The 14,460-nt window shown below is 40.4% G+C and overlaps 2 protein-coding genes across 4 annotated transcripts; both read left to right on the forward strand.

The window, feature by feature from the left end:
* On the forward strand, window positions 1-8,853 carry capns1a (calpain, small subunit 1 a). 2 transcript variants are annotated; one of them, XM_032533108.1, is made up of 11 exons: window positions 1-270; window positions 1,891-1,947; window positions 2,039-2,075; window positions 2,166-2,258; window positions 2,753-2,810; window positions 2,990-3,054; window positions 4,549-4,621; window positions 5,135-5,209; window positions 7,026-7,142; window positions 7,270-7,328; window positions 7,427-8,853. In XM_032533108.1, exons 2-11 carry the CDS (start codon window positions 1,901-1,903, stop codon window positions 7,451-7,453), a joined length of 651 nt encoding a protein of 216 aa, XP_032388999.1. In that variant the 5' UTR covers window positions 1-270; window positions 1,891-1,900; the 3' UTR covers window positions 7,454-8,853. The 2 variants fall into 2 exon arrangements, with proteins under 2 accessions (XP_032388999.1, XP_032388998.1); XM_032533107.1 differs by having other exon boundaries at window positions 4,549-4,617; window positions 5,131-5,209.
* Window positions 8,854-10,176: 1,323 nt separating this feature from the next.
* On the forward strand, window positions 10,177-13,768 carry zgc:153990 (uncharacterized). Of its 2 annotated transcripts, none has more exons than XM_032533097.1 (5): window positions 10,177-10,436; window positions 11,205-11,405; window positions 11,820-12,239; window positions 12,480-12,533; window positions 12,629-13,768. In XM_032533097.1, the coding sequence occupies exons 2-5, from the start codon at window positions 11,276-11,278 to the stop codon at window positions 13,063-13,065; spliced, it is 1,041 nt and encodes a 346-aa protein (XP_032388988.1). In that variant the 5' UTR covers window positions 10,177-10,436; window positions 11,205-11,275; the 3' UTR covers window positions 13,066-13,768. The 2 variants fall into 2 exon arrangements, with proteins under 2 accessions (XP_032388988.1, XP_032388989.1); XM_032533098.1 differs by having other exon boundaries at window positions 10,206-10,436; window positions 11,209-11,405.
* Window positions 13,769-14,460: the final 692 nt, after the last annotated feature.

Below are 14,460 nucleotides of genomic sequence, written 5' to 3' on the forward strand. Positions count from 1 at the left end.
ACCAGACCAACCTCGCAACAAAAGACTAATTTAAGTGCATTGTTTCCACCAATGTCTCGAATCGTATCGAGCCAGTCATTGCTTTTACTGAAACCCAAAGCAAAGACGGAAACAACTGTGAGTCATCCTCTCGCATCCCGGTTCCTCTCTGTAGCGTCAGTTGGGGCCATAGGCTAAAGGGTTGGGGTGTGTGACTGGAGCTCCTGCCTGCTGAGTTTAGAGCAAGTCAAATATCCTGCTATCGACTCTACGAAGTGCTGTTGCCTTAAGGTAACTAAATGCACACGTCAAGTCTGTGTTATCAAAGTACCAATGTATGGTTAGATAGTTGTTCATTACGGCAAAGTTGTGCGGAATTTGACAGACAGTGTACCTAGTCATTTAAGTTAGCTTAATTCGAGCCTAGCTAACGCGTAAATTAGCTAGCTAGCGTTTTAGCATCTTTAGCTGCACCGTCAGGAAGTTAGCTAGCTATGTTGTCGCTTACTAGTTTGCACGGGTTTGTTTTGATGGTATTATAATTAGGCAGACGTAATTCATGGTGTCAGTAACATAAGCTAACTTGACATAATGCCAATTATCGAGAGTATAACGTTAATGTTAATATAATGTAACGTTAGCTCTAGCCTTAAATTGGCTAATGTTATATCTTTTGCGGGGTTAAAGTTTCGGAATCTGTTAATCTCCGCTAGTAGGAACGTAACTTTTCGGTAATGCTGAAGTGGGACATGCTAATTATCTGCTACAGTGGGCTCTATAAAGTTTATTACATATTATGCACCAAGATAACTTTTTAAACCTGGTCTTTTTTTCGCTATCTGGGTGCGGCATTGACATGTTTTCCCATACCCACACCCAATACCTTATTGGGTGTTCTAATAAGATTAAAGATACCACAGGAAATGCCATCGCTTGATTGACAGCAAGTTTAACCAGTTGTTGTATGTTTGAGTATGCTTTGTGCCATCTGGGTCTGCTTTCTGATTCTTATTGGTTATTAGATTTCCACAAGGAATGAAATAGGCCCCTGCACAGCACCAAACAATTCGCCGACTAAAACCACATTTGAGAGAAAAAACTGCATCACATTGGGATTAAGGTCTAGTTAGTACTGAAGACAATTAGGCCCACATGTGAAGACATGTATTTGAGTCTTGAGTTTAAACTCAGAACTCAAATACATTTTTTCACATGAGGCCCTAATACTCTTCTTGCGTAAAGTAGTTTCTATAGTCAGTGTTGTGACTTTTCTTTTCACATTTTACCTGTATTACTCTAACCACAAGTGATCACTGCTGCCATAAATTCATTTCTTTTTTTACATTTTGATTATACTTACTGCATAGATACTGGGGGTGGGAATCACCAGAGGCCTCACAATATAATCCCGATACTTATGTCACAATACAATATAATTTTTTTTAACACACACCTTGAATAGATTGATGACCGATATATCTATATATATTATTATAATATATATTATATCAAAAGAAAAAATATCTTCTGTTTGTTATCTCACTTAATGTATTGCTGCAAAATGGGATTTTTAAGCAGACAAACGAACAACGATGGATGGATGGATGGAAACTAACCAACATGTTGTATGTATGTATGTATGATGTATAGATATATTAGACATATATATATATATATATATATATATATATATAATATAGTAGATCGATAGTTGGCTTCTGTGTATCGATACAGTATTGCCACAGAAAATATCACGATACAATGCTGTATCAATTTTTCTTTTCTTTTTTTCTCCCACCCCTAATAGATACATGCCTAACACCATGCTCCCACCGTGCTGACATTGTTAGTCAAGAACCTGGACTGTGGTTTAAATCTTTTGTCTAAATCCTTTGCGTTTTGCATTCACAGTTGACACAAGATGTTTTTTGCCAAGAAATTTATGAGTGGCCTCATTGAGGTTGTCAGGTGAGAATCTGCACGAAGTCTAACCTGTCAAAACCAAAAAAGCTGATTTGTGGCTAAACCTCTGTCTTACCCGTTGATCCTGTTTTTGTAGCAACATCGACCCAGCCCAGTTCGTGCCTTCTGAACCTGTGAGTGACAGCCATTATATTTCCAGCGCTATGTGACCTTCAGCTCTGCTAACTGTGGATTCTGATGTTTGCTGTGACTCTGTCCTGCAGCCTCCCCCCCGCAGACCAGTCCAATATGCAGAGCAGAATGAGAGCAACGAAGAGAAACAGTTCCGCAGAGTCTTCCAGCAACTTGCTGGAGATGTAAGTGCTATGTTTGCCTGTGCTTCTCTTTGAATTTCTTTGGTTTTCAGCAGTAACCACACTATCTATATACAGTGTTTTCCCTCGATGTGTAGAAGATTCAGGTGCACGTACTGTATTTGACGGGAGTTTAGGGTTTATCTGTCAGGAAAAATGTTAGTTTTTTCATTATTCTTACCATATCTGTGTCTGAAACGTTGGAAAAGCTAGAGCAGATAATGATAAGTCCAACGGGGACCGACTACAATCATTAGATTTGGGGAAAGTTTTTTAGTTACATTCATTCGGTGTAGGTGCTGCCAAACCGGGCTCTGGTGCGGCACCTAAATCTTATAAATATAGTCAATTTTATTAACACATCTAAGACTACTTGGGGTTTGAACGGTTCAAAGAATGTTTCTGCATCATGCATTATGTCACACAATACAGTTGGGTGTCTGCACAGGTTTCTGCTGACTTTGGGATGCTTACAGTGCTTAATATTTGTCCAATAGGATATGGAAGTGAGCCCCGCTGAGCTGATGAACATCCTGAACAGAATCATTACAAAGCGTAAGACGTGTTTCATATTTACTTACTTTTTTCTTCCACATCCCTGTGTATATTTCTTGTAGTTCTTTGTGATCTTATATGCTCTTGTCAGGATTCAGTCCTTTTTACACTACTTACACATTTCTATGCATCTTTTAAAAGAGATAAATGACATGGAAACATGCTTTCCTGTGTTTCAGACGGGGACCTGAAGACAGATGGTTTCAGCATTGAGTCTTGTAGGAGCATGGTGGCAGTCATGGATGTATCCTTTCTACCATTAGTAGGCTTAATGTGTTGTGTAACCCAGGGGACAGTGACGGCACAGTAGAAATACACAGAACAAACACGTTGGCCAATGTCTGCTCACCAGACTCCATCACAGCCACAGCGCATTAAGGCTGCGGACAGACAGGGATGAAACATGGCCTGATCACACTAAGTCAAGCTGCGCTTTTTCATTTATCCTGGATATCTTTATTCTACTTTCGTGCAACAGGCCCCAGCTCTCCTGTGTGCAGTGTGTCTTTCAGTTAAACGGTCAACATACACAACCGCCTAACTAAAATAATACAATTTATTTGATCAAATGAGTCACATAAACAACATTCCTGACATTATTACAGCGTTTAGTGCACAAACGGGACTCCTGTGACGGGACACAACTTTTTATTAGTCAGACAGAAAGTGTAATTGTGTTAGTTTCGCTTTCATCTCTGATGTTTTACACATGACAGGATGAATACTGGGGACCTACTCACCTTAGTGTGCATGTGAGGGAATATTGGCATGAAAATTAGTTTCTGAATTAGTTTCTGTGTTGCATTCATTGTCTCAATGTGCCGTACGGTCATCAGGCCAATGCGTCAGTTCAGCTGCAGGAGGAGAGGTGATGTGAGTACCACCATTAATCAGAGCCTATCCTGACGACTTAAGAGTTTTTGTTTTTTTTTGTGCAAAAACGGCACCAAAAGTGATTTTCTAAACGGGATTCTATCATTATGACGATACAGGCATGGGCAGGATATGTATGTAGGAGAAAGTAAGGGCAGGGGGGAAACACAGCACACATGATAAGAGGTATATTTTTTTGAATCACAACGTTAAATGGCGTGGGCTATGGCAGTTGTACTGTTAAGCACTGAGCAGATATCAGATTTCCAAGACGTAAGGGGCCACGATCAAAACAGGTAGGTGAAACTGCAGAGCGTTGCGTATGCTGGAAAATGCATTAATAGTCAATGGGCAGCGGAATGGGACTTATATGATCCATGTTTTTGTTTTTTAGTTGGATCCCCATTAGCTTCAGCATAAGCTAGAAGCTATTCTTCATGGGGTCCTACAATCTGTTCTTGTGACAATACGCTTCACGTCATCACACTGCACACCACACACAGACATAACATTTGAAAATAACGCAATTAATCAAAAGGAAAAACTTTACACTAGTCCGAATAGATCTATTTTAAGAAATAAGGTTTAACAAAACAAAAAGCCCTATAACAGACTTTCTAATTTGGTATTAGATATTTAAATTTCTTTGAAGGTAATGTCATTTGTAGTTTAAACTTCAACTGAACAAGTCAGGAAAAAAAGTTGGCATTCATTTTTTTTCCTGTGAATTATATACCGCATGAATGAGGAAGTGGAGGAAAAACACGCCTTAGGCAAATCCAGCGTGTTCACAAGAAGGGCAACTGTTTGTCTACTGGAGCCATAGAACTACACTTTTTGTCTTTTGTCCTTAATGCTGCTTCAGAGTGACAGCACTGGGAAACTGGGCTTTCACGAATTCAAGCACCTCTGGGACAATATAAAGAAATGGCAGGCAAGTACAGCAGCCCCATGTCAGTTGTCCTACACAAGTGCGCTCCACAGTTACTGCACCATGGTCAGTGTTCATCTCCGGCAACAGTGAGCACAGAAGAAACGGTATCTTATAGTATATACAGTATCAGCTGTTTATTGTGGTTATAAAGGACTTTTGGTGCACGTGCACATAAATCTGTAGACCATGTTTTACTGAAGGGCACACATTATTAATGTGGAACAGATTTCATTTCCTGTCAAACAACGTACTTTATCAGTAATTTGACACATGTATTTGGTGCGTGTTGAATAAGCCCACCGAAAAAAGAAAAAAAAAACCCACCCTTACTTTTATTTGTGAAGAATAAGAAATATTCATTTTTTTGCATTATTCTCTAAAGGAATGTCTCCTATAGCTGTCCTGTTGACAGCTACTGTATGTAGGTTGTCAAAGATATACTGTTGGTTTTGAATCAGCTTACCAGGAAACCTTGTCGACATGTATGCTTATATACTTTTCGTTCTTGTTTAGGGAGTGTACAAAACCTGTGACACAGACTGTTCCGGTTACATTGGTGCAAATGAGTTGCCCAATGCTTTCAGAGCTGCTGGTGAGTTGTCGTATTGTTTTTCCCTCTGTTTGCACAGCTACTGAAGAGACACAGCCAAAATAAACTAGATAAACACCAGGAATCAGAAAGTAGTAGTCATGGATGCAGTAAGAACTTACAAAAGGGCTTTTAATAAACGTCAACATGTGGCTGTACATCATTTAAACATAGAACGTATTGAATTTAGATAACTGTCTCATAAGACAGAGACCTATATGAAAATTGAGCGTCCAGTGTTCGTTCTGGCAGGCCAAGCAGTCAAGACGCCGCTAACCGCTATTGGCCAACAGCACGGTCGCACCAGCTGATCCGCATCAGCGCGTCAGCTGGTCAACTCCCCTCCCTTCTAAATGGCTACACTCAAACAGGGCGCCTACCTAAAAGCATAACTCTCGCCAAAATGCAACCTAGGGTCTGTTGTGAATGTACCCAAGTCAAACTTTTGCATAAACGCATACAAAAACCCCTGTTTAAGGTGACTAAAAAGAGGAATAAAAACTAAAAATAAAAAATTTAACATAAGAGTTGACCTAAAACGAGAACATGGTAAATCTTAAAAGTGGCACTTCCGTTATAAATTTGCTTTTAAACGAAAGTTTGACTCGGGTACATTCACATAAAGACCCTTTTTGTTTTTGGTCGGGTTTAGCTTTGCCTCTGCAAGCATACTTTTAGGGCTGGAGCTATCAATTACTAAAGTAGTCCATTATTATTCCGTTGAGTAATCGGATAAGAAATCTTTTTTAAATAAGACATGTCTCATCAAATGAAAAAGTAACTCAATCACCTAACCAGCTCTGTCACAGCAGTGTGGGAGCTCCCCCCACATCTGCCGGGAGGGGACCCCGGGTTTAGCATCACCCTGCAGACTTTTGGCAGCCGATGAGTGGGGGGGAGCTCTCAACTCTAGCTGCTTTCTGCTGAAACAATGATGCTAAGCTAGCTCGGTTTTACAGTAGGCACACTGGACAGAGTTTTGTTTCAGCTCGGAGTGATCCCAAACTGTGGAAACTTTCTGTCGTCTCTTACCTTCGCCCTTCGCTTATTTCTCTCTTCCTCCATTTTGCAGTCTTCTTTCTCAACGCCTGTTGCGTGGCAGTAAAAATCATCCGTGCAAATGTAGTTATATGGATTAAACAAAGCTTTATTTATTTTTAGTTATCGAATTACTCGAGGTAGTTCAGGAATCGGTTCAGCCCTACATAGTTTTATTGTCTTGTCACGGTCAGTGAACACAACACTAGTTACATAAATAAACTGCTTGACCAATATCCCAACACCTTGACAGACTTGAGCAGCCACATTAAGATAAGTCCAAGTTTTCTGATGTGTTAAGGGTTAATGATTTGAATATCATACCAGCTGTTTGTGTTTTGTGTGTTAAGCCCATTGACATGTATGTGATCTTTCTGTGAATGCTACAATAAGGAGAAAATCAAATGTCACAATATTTTTTACCAAATTCCTTAATGTCAATACCGCAACAATATTGTAGTGTTGACTATTGGTGCTTTCACAAAATATTTACACAATGAGATTTTTGATAAATAATCTTCAGTAATGTGGATATAATGACTAAGTGGGTAAAGGCAGATTATAGAACAGCTAGAACAGTCTGGTAAGTTCAGAAAGTGACATCATCTGTGATGCAGCCTTTAAAACCAGGAAAATACAACACTAATGCCATAAAACAATATCCAAAATCTAAGACAATATAGTCTCTTATCAGGATATTGATATAATATTGATATGTTGCCCAGCTCTATGCTGTTTGATTGTAATAGGCAGTGATTTTACGTGCTGATCTCTTCCTCAGGCTTCCCCCTCAATGACCAGCTGTTCAACATGATAATTCGCAGATACAGCGATGAAAATGGAAACCTGGATTTTGACAACTACATTGGCTGCCTTGTGAGGCTGGATGCCATGTGCCGTAAGTTTGAAACATCAGTCTTTTAATAAATGAATTAATTTGTTGGTTTAGCAGCTTTATGTGTGTAATAAGAATGACTGACTCATAGCGTGAAGGTGTAACAGGCTTAATGTTTGTTTGGATTCAGGTGCCTTCCAAACCCTGGATAAAGATGGCAATGGGACTATCAAAGTCAATGTTCAGGAGGTAAAGTGATCTCTTTAAATATCAATGGGAATTGACTGGAATCCAGATTTTTTTGAAAGCATTTGATTAAGTCATCCTCTCTGCTCTTGTCTTTTCAGTGGCTTCAGTTGACCATGTACTCTTGAGTCCAGATGATGTCTCTCCTGCTTGTCATATGAAACCACTATGTTTGTCCACTTTAGTGCAAAATATATTCTCAGTCATCGTTACAGCGTCCTGTTATCCAGCAGTATCCCTTGTGTGCGCAGGTTTCTTTTTTATGTTAATGCAAGTGTTGTTGGATTGTTCACTGTTCCATTATACTTGCGAGATAGAATGTATACTGTATTAGCCAACCCAGCAAAGCACAAACCTGCGCTCACAATGGTACCCATAGCTGAGCATCAACTCATAATTTAGGTGCATAAAGGTGCTAGGATATTGAATTGGTTATCATTTGGTCCGTCTGTTTGGCATATGCATTTGATCTTCCTCGTGCCTGAGAGCAGGCGGGCCAACATCAAGATGTTTTACACAGTGACTTTCGTGAAAAACCTAATGTGAAAGCAGGAAGTTTCCGTTCAAAGTTGGCTGTGGCTGGTTTCACAAAGATTGTATGTGTGCATCTGTGGTGATGGGCCAATATTAGTTTTGCACCGAGACTGTTTAAATTGTAAAATGCTAGACAAAAAGAATTTACACCTGACAACTCTGTCACTTGCTAGCTAAATCAGAAAAACGTCCCTTACTTCACCCAACATTTGCCTGAGCAGAGGACTTGAAAACATCTGGAAGGAGTTGCAGGGCATTTGATATTGTTAATGTACCCATATGGCAAACAACAAATCTGTCCTAAATGTTAAAGGCTCAGCACTCAGTATATTTTCAGGTATTATGACTGAGTAGACCTCTGAATAGGATGAGGTTGGGTGGAGCTATTCTGAGAATTACTTACCAAATCCCATCAAGTCCTAAGAAACATGACTAATCAAGGTGTGTTGTCCCAGCCAAATGGGAAAACAACACTAACAGGAGTGTTGGCAGTCTGTTCACACCTACAGTATGCAGCCCAGAGTAGAGGCCTAATTTGGGTAAAATGTAAATGGGTATAGGCGGGCGGTCTTTGCAGAGACTTTCAGAAAGACTTAGACAGCTTTGTAAAGTTCTAGATGTAACGTCACTATTTCTTAGACCACAGTCGTATTCAACATCCTTGTGAAACCAGCCCCAAACCGGTAGGCTAATGTTTTTCCATTTCATTTTCAATTTTGGTTATGCAACTTGGCCATAGAAATCGCCATATATCAGATGACTGATCCCTTTACTTATCACAGTGTTATTCAAAACGCCTGTACTAGATAATCCCCACACAATGTGTAAATTGATAATATATGACTTGTGTATGCCACTTATGCATGCAGCCAATAGTAAAGATGCCATTATTAAGTGTTTTAACCACATTATAGCCAGACTAATTTACTTGTTACTGAAAATGCTTGGTTATTATATATCTGTGCCATATTTGGAATAAAAAGGTATGTTAAAATGTGCCACTCTTATTTTTAATGCACTACCAAAAGTTATTGGAGGCTAATTTTAGTCATTATTCAGTGACCTTGCGAATTTTGCAATTGAATGCAGCTCCAAGTGGCGTTTCAAATGTGGTTCTTGTGCTTCAAAGCTTTCTATCCATACATCCAGCCTTAATGTCCTATTCGGACCTATAGGGTCCTATTTTAATGACTTAAGCGCATGGCATGAAGCGCATGGCGCAGGTGCGTTTAGGGCGTGTCCATATCCACCTTTGCTAGTATGACGGCGGGAAAAAAGGGTCCGTGCGCATGGTTCTAAAGGGTTGTAGTTAGTGTCTTCATTAATCATAGGTGTAACATGCAATAAATCAATCAGAGTGTCAGCTATCTTCCCTTCAACGGCCAGGCGTGTTTGTACCTTGGCGCATTGCTATTATGATGACGGATTTGCAGTCATATTTTTATTTTTAATCTTTTGCATGCGTGTGTGCTGTTGTGCTTCCCTGTTTGCTTAACAATAATAGTGTTGTCACACTGTGCATGAGCCTAGGCGTATTTTCCTAATGTGCTGTTAAAATAACAATAAAATGCTGCAGTATTGACTTTAGACCAGGTTTTTGGATGTCAATGGCGCAATCACTTCCCGCTGCCTCAAGATAGCAATACGCCCATAATGCACCTGAACACACCTCCATGTAAGACCAGCACGAGCACGGGCGCAAAGATGGGCGCAGGTGTATTTGCTAAACAAACGATGGGGGCGCAGGACGGGAAATCAACATCTGCGTCTGTCTTTGAATAGCATAGACGCTTGCGTCGGGCTTTGCGCCACGCTGTGCCCGGTGCAACATAAGGCTCATAGTGTATATGAATTTCGATTGATGCACCAAATACATATGAATAAAAAAATTACATTATTGATCCACAGGGGGCGTTACGTTATATTTGCTCCCATTATACTATATAGCCTAAAACAGTAGTATAGAAAAAAATATAATTACGATACAATATATATAGGCCTAACAGTGTAAATAGTGATTCAGAAAATAGGATAGATTACGTGTTAAAATAGTATAATAGTAGTATAAATTAATATATATATATATATATATATATATATATATATATATATATATATATATATATATATTACATGTGTATAAAACGTGTGTGTGTGTGTGTGTGTGTGTGTGTGTGTGTGTGTGTGTGTGTGTGTGTGTGTGTGACTACCTGAGCTATAGGCGTGCTCCTTCAAAATAAAAGCACGTTATTACAACGGGGGAATAATGAAATAAAACGAAGCAATGCAATTAAGAAAACCACCAGATTATTAGTGGTCATTGTTATAAATCACACGTTAATCCAAAACGCAAAGGCACCGTACTGTTGTCATACTAACATTAGTATGTTCGTCAATAATCCTTTAGCCAGCTGCTTTAGGTAACGTTAGCTAGCTAGCTAGCTAACAGTTAAGGTTAACCGGACATCTTTTGTGTCGCGTTAGCTTTACACTGGCTAGCTTGACTGTAGCTATCTTGTCGATAGGGAAGTTTATCATTACGTTTCGGGACCAAATCCTAACTTCTTTGACTTGAGGGTACGTTTGCTATCCAATTAACTATTGCTGCCATTACGGTGTTTATTTCGAAGTGAGGTTACGTGAACCAAGTGCTCCATTAGCCATTTGTGACTCTAAGGTAGCATTAGCTAACGTTGTCTTGCTGCAAAGAGAGCTAGCTACCTACTGTGTGCTGTTGTGTAGCATTAGCTAGACCAAAGCTAGCCAACTAAGTGCATGTTTCACAATGGGGGAACATTGAATAACTACTTGTTAGGAATAAGCAGGCCAATGTTGGTATCAAGGTATACTTCGAATGGAACTACGAGTGGGCTCTACACAAAGCTAACTAGGCTGTCGTGTGTGTAAAGCGACCAAAGCATCGCCCATTGTCCATTCACTGTCACAGCTAGCACTGACATTGTTATTACCTTACGCAAACATGCTCCATTTCCATGTTCAACGATATCAAAACCGTAAGACAGGTGCATGCGGCAACATTGCAGTTAAATGTCAATTTTCTGTTCACATTTATTTATCTATTAAGCTATCATAATCAATTAACTACACCTTTTTGCATGCTTTCTGCTCAGCTGTTGTGCCTGAACGTTTGTAACGTTATTACTGTGTAAATACTAACGTCACTTATCTTGCATCAAGTCAACTTATTGTGTAGACTGTATCCTTCATTGTTAGTGTCAAATATGTATTGCAAAGTAAAGTTTGTGAATCAATACACTGGTGACACATGAGTAGATTGATCATGAACACTCCCATGCTCTTTTTAATGTCAACTCCCCCTGACAGGCAGCTGGAGAAGTTAAAGCACATCTGAGACTACAAAGCAGCTGTATACCTATTGACACTGTGTGGGGAGGATGTCTTCGCTGCATACATACTACAACCACGACAGTGTCACTCGCTTCAAGAAAAGAAAAGCACGTTTCTCTTTCAGTGAAGTCCACATACTGTTGGATGAAGTAAGGAAGCACCGTATGGTTATTGTGGGTATGTGTCTTCAAGTGCTTGTCTCATTCAGAATGAAAATATTGTGACAGGGTACCTGGAAAGTGAACGATTGCACAGTAGCTAGTTAATCAAAACTATAAAATACACAAAGCAGATGAAATAAAAGGGTATAATAGACGTTATAGTAAACCTGTGAATTTTAAACTGTTGAATGTGGCCTGATTTATGACACAATGACATTTGAAGTCAAGTGCTCAAGGTCAGGGGCGTAAGTACAGAATTCTGGGCCCTCTAGAAAGGCATTCTCTATGGGCCCCAACCCACATCCACAGCTATTTGTTCTAGCATCTTTTATGCCCTCCAGTCCTCACATGAGGGCCCTGGGTACTCAGTTCTCTTTCCACCCCCAGTCCAACACCCTTGCTTAAGGTCATTTTGTTTTTCCTCCCCAAGGCAAATTCAATCGGGGTGTGGCAACTGACATAAAGAAACGCACATGGGCAGAGATTACTGCGCGTGTCAACGAGATCGGAGAGTGCCAACGTGAAGTCATCGAAGTCATCAAGAAGTGGTCGGATTTAAAGTGTGACACCAAGCGGAAGGTGGCTGCCATGCGGTCAGGAACAGTGCCCAACAGGGGCCTCAACTCTCGTCTCTCCCGAGACCTTAATCAGACTGAGAAAATAGTGCTCCAGATTCTGGAGATGGGCGACGAAGACCAGAGCACGGGTGACTTTGGCCAACTGGGAGATGACGACGATGTGCCCGAGGAGGAAGAAGAATTGGAAGAGGAGGATATGATTGGAATGCAGAGTTCCCCTAATGGGGGGTTGGACATGGCGTCTATGCCCCCACCAACCTCCTACACCTTGAGTGAGTGCCAAAAATACTTTTTTTACACACCTTTATTTTATTCTTAACAACAGTGAAGTTTATTTGTCTAGATAGCACGCATCAAGTTGAACAAATCCATGTCACCCACCCTATAAATGTATGGCACATGGGTGTCAATATTTTAAATGATCTGTTCATTTCAGTAGCTTAACTAAAACGCTATTGGGGAGGAATGTATATTTTTATAACTGTTTTATTTAAATACTCTGAATGTTGCAGGGGACTCTTCACAAACTGTCTTTGATGTGCAGTATGAAATACCTGCAATGGAAGGTGAGCTTACAAGATTTCTGTACAGATTTAGGTCATTTTTGCAACATGCTTTAGTAATAACAAAACACTGATGAGACTTTTTTCCTTGACTCAAGATGCCGAAGCTGCGTTTGGAGACTCGGACGATGACCAAAGAGATGACATACCTCCTTCCACTCAAACGGCAAAGCCACCAGAGGATCACCAAGGAAACAACGGCATCCAGAAACAAGGACAACCTCAGACGTCCTCGGCACCGCCAGCGGCCACGCTTCCAATGCCAGGTCAGCCCTCGCAGAACATGAGAGACAGCATGCTACAGAATGCATCGCTGAGCCTTCAAGAACAGCACGCCACCAACATCCTGTTGGAGACGGTTTCACGCTCCCTGGAGCTTCTGTCTGAGTCGGTACAGCAGCTGGCAGAGACCCAGCAGGAGTTTGTACGCGAGTCGCTGCAGCTCCAGCGGGAGACGGTGCAGGTTCTCAGAGACTTCACAGGTGGAGCCATTGCGCTCATGCATGACAAACTGAACGGACGGCCAGCGTTATAGCAACAAAGTGTCACACGGAGAGGTTGTAAAGTTGTGTCACCGACATGCACACATGCATGGCCTTTAGGTGCTGGAACTTTTAAGTTCCTTTTGGACTCCACCGCAGGTTACTGTACTTTTTGATAGTACTCAACAGATTTTCTGTTATATTTTAAACCTGTATTGTAGAAACGTTGTATACATGGATATACGTTGCTGTCTGTGAGGTTACATGAAAATGGATGGAGAAAATAACCAATGTTAGCCACAAAGAAAGAACATTTGGAGTTTTGTTTTTTTTTGCTACTGAAATTGAGACTGCTATTGCTTGCGTTGTAAAGCCTTTTTTTATTAAGCATACACCACTTTTAAAGCCTTTACATTCTTTTAATGTTGACATGCAAAGAACCAGTCTTTGATTTTGAAAAGTCAGTTAAATCCGTTTGTGTGTCCTTGTATAAGTTGTAGTTGCATCAGTGTCTGGACATTGTCACGTGTACTGTAATCATGAATGGATTTCCACACCTGACCATTATATGGTCTATAAGTCTGGAAGCCAAAAACAGGATGGTTTTTTTTTTTTTTTTTTTGTAGAAAATACCCTTAACTCAATAAGTTGTGATTGCCTGATTTTGTTTTTTACATTGCAAACATGAACACTTGAATATAAATTTCAATAATTTCTCTTAAATATTAAATAAATCCCTCATTTATTTGAACAGAAGTCCTAGCTGTGTCCTAGCTGTGAGCCTGCAAAGAACCAGAGCATTCAGAAATCCAGTGGTCAGAATGTGTAAATCCACTAAATCCTCGTGCTTTATTGGCTTATAGCTATATTTTAATGAATTGGTCATTTGATCTGAGTTCATTGAAGATAGTACATTTCAAATCATCATTAAAGGGACAGTACTCAAATATTGAAGGAAAAAAAAAGTAATCTGGGATCCTCTTCAAGGCTCCTGCAGACCCAACTCATTACAACGCTTTGTAGCGGCCTTCGGCATCTGACACCACGGCACTAGGGCTGTTGGATCGAATTCCAAAAGTCGAATATAATTTGAATAGTAAAAAAATCAGTAGCCTACTACTCAAATTTTTCTAAATAGGTTGACTAACGTTAGATCTCCCTCTCTCAATAAGTTCCGGGAGTGAGAAACAAGGCATTGTGAGATAGGGGGAGGGACAGGCTGCGGCAGTATCCGTTCCCCCAGCCTGCCTATGCCCCCCCCCAGTGGCTAGAAATAGTGATAGGTGTAAACCGATCCCTGGGTGTCCTAATCTGCCTTTGAGAAAAGGAAAGCTCAGATGGGCCGATCTGGAATCTATGAGGTCATAAGGGGCAAGGTTACCTCCCCTTTCTCTGCTTTGCCCGCCCAGATAATTTGGCCCCCCCATGAGAGAGAGACATCATAGCTT

Source organism: Etheostoma spectabile, chromosome 13 (genome assembly GCF_008692095.1).
Source record: "Etheostoma spectabile isolate EspeVRDwgs_2016 chromosome 13, UIUC_Espe_1.0, whole genome shotgun sequence".
Lineage (NCBI taxonomy): Eukaryota > Metazoa > Chordata > Actinopteri > Perciformes > Percidae > Etheostoma > Etheostoma spectabile.

Bases quoted from the DNA above. Each gene is read 5' to 3' on its own strand.
- capns1a (XM_032533108.1), top strand. From the start codon at position 1,901: ATGTTTTTTGCCAAGAAATTTATGAGTGGCCTCATTGAGGTTGTCAG. The intron at 2,811-2,989 runs GTAAGACGTGTT...CCTGTGTTTCAG, and splicing joins GAACAGAATCATTACAAAGC to ACGGGGACCTGAAGACAGAT. The intron at 4,622-5,134 runs GTACAGCAGCCC...TTGTTTAGGGAG, and splicing joins TATAAAGAAATGGCAGGCAA to TGTACAAAACCTGTGACACA.
- zgc:153990 (XM_032533097.1), top strand. From the start codon at position 11,276: ATGTCTTCGCTGCATACATACTACAACCACGACAGTGTCACTCGCTTC. The intron at 11,406-11,819 runs GTATGTGTCTTC...TTCCTCCCCAAG, and splicing joins GCACCGTATGGTTATTGTGG to GCAAATTCAATCGGGGTGTG. The intron at 12,534-12,628 runs GTGAGCTTACAA...CCTTGACTCAAG, and splicing joins TGAAATACCTGCAATGGAAG to ATGCCGAAGCTGCGTTTGGA.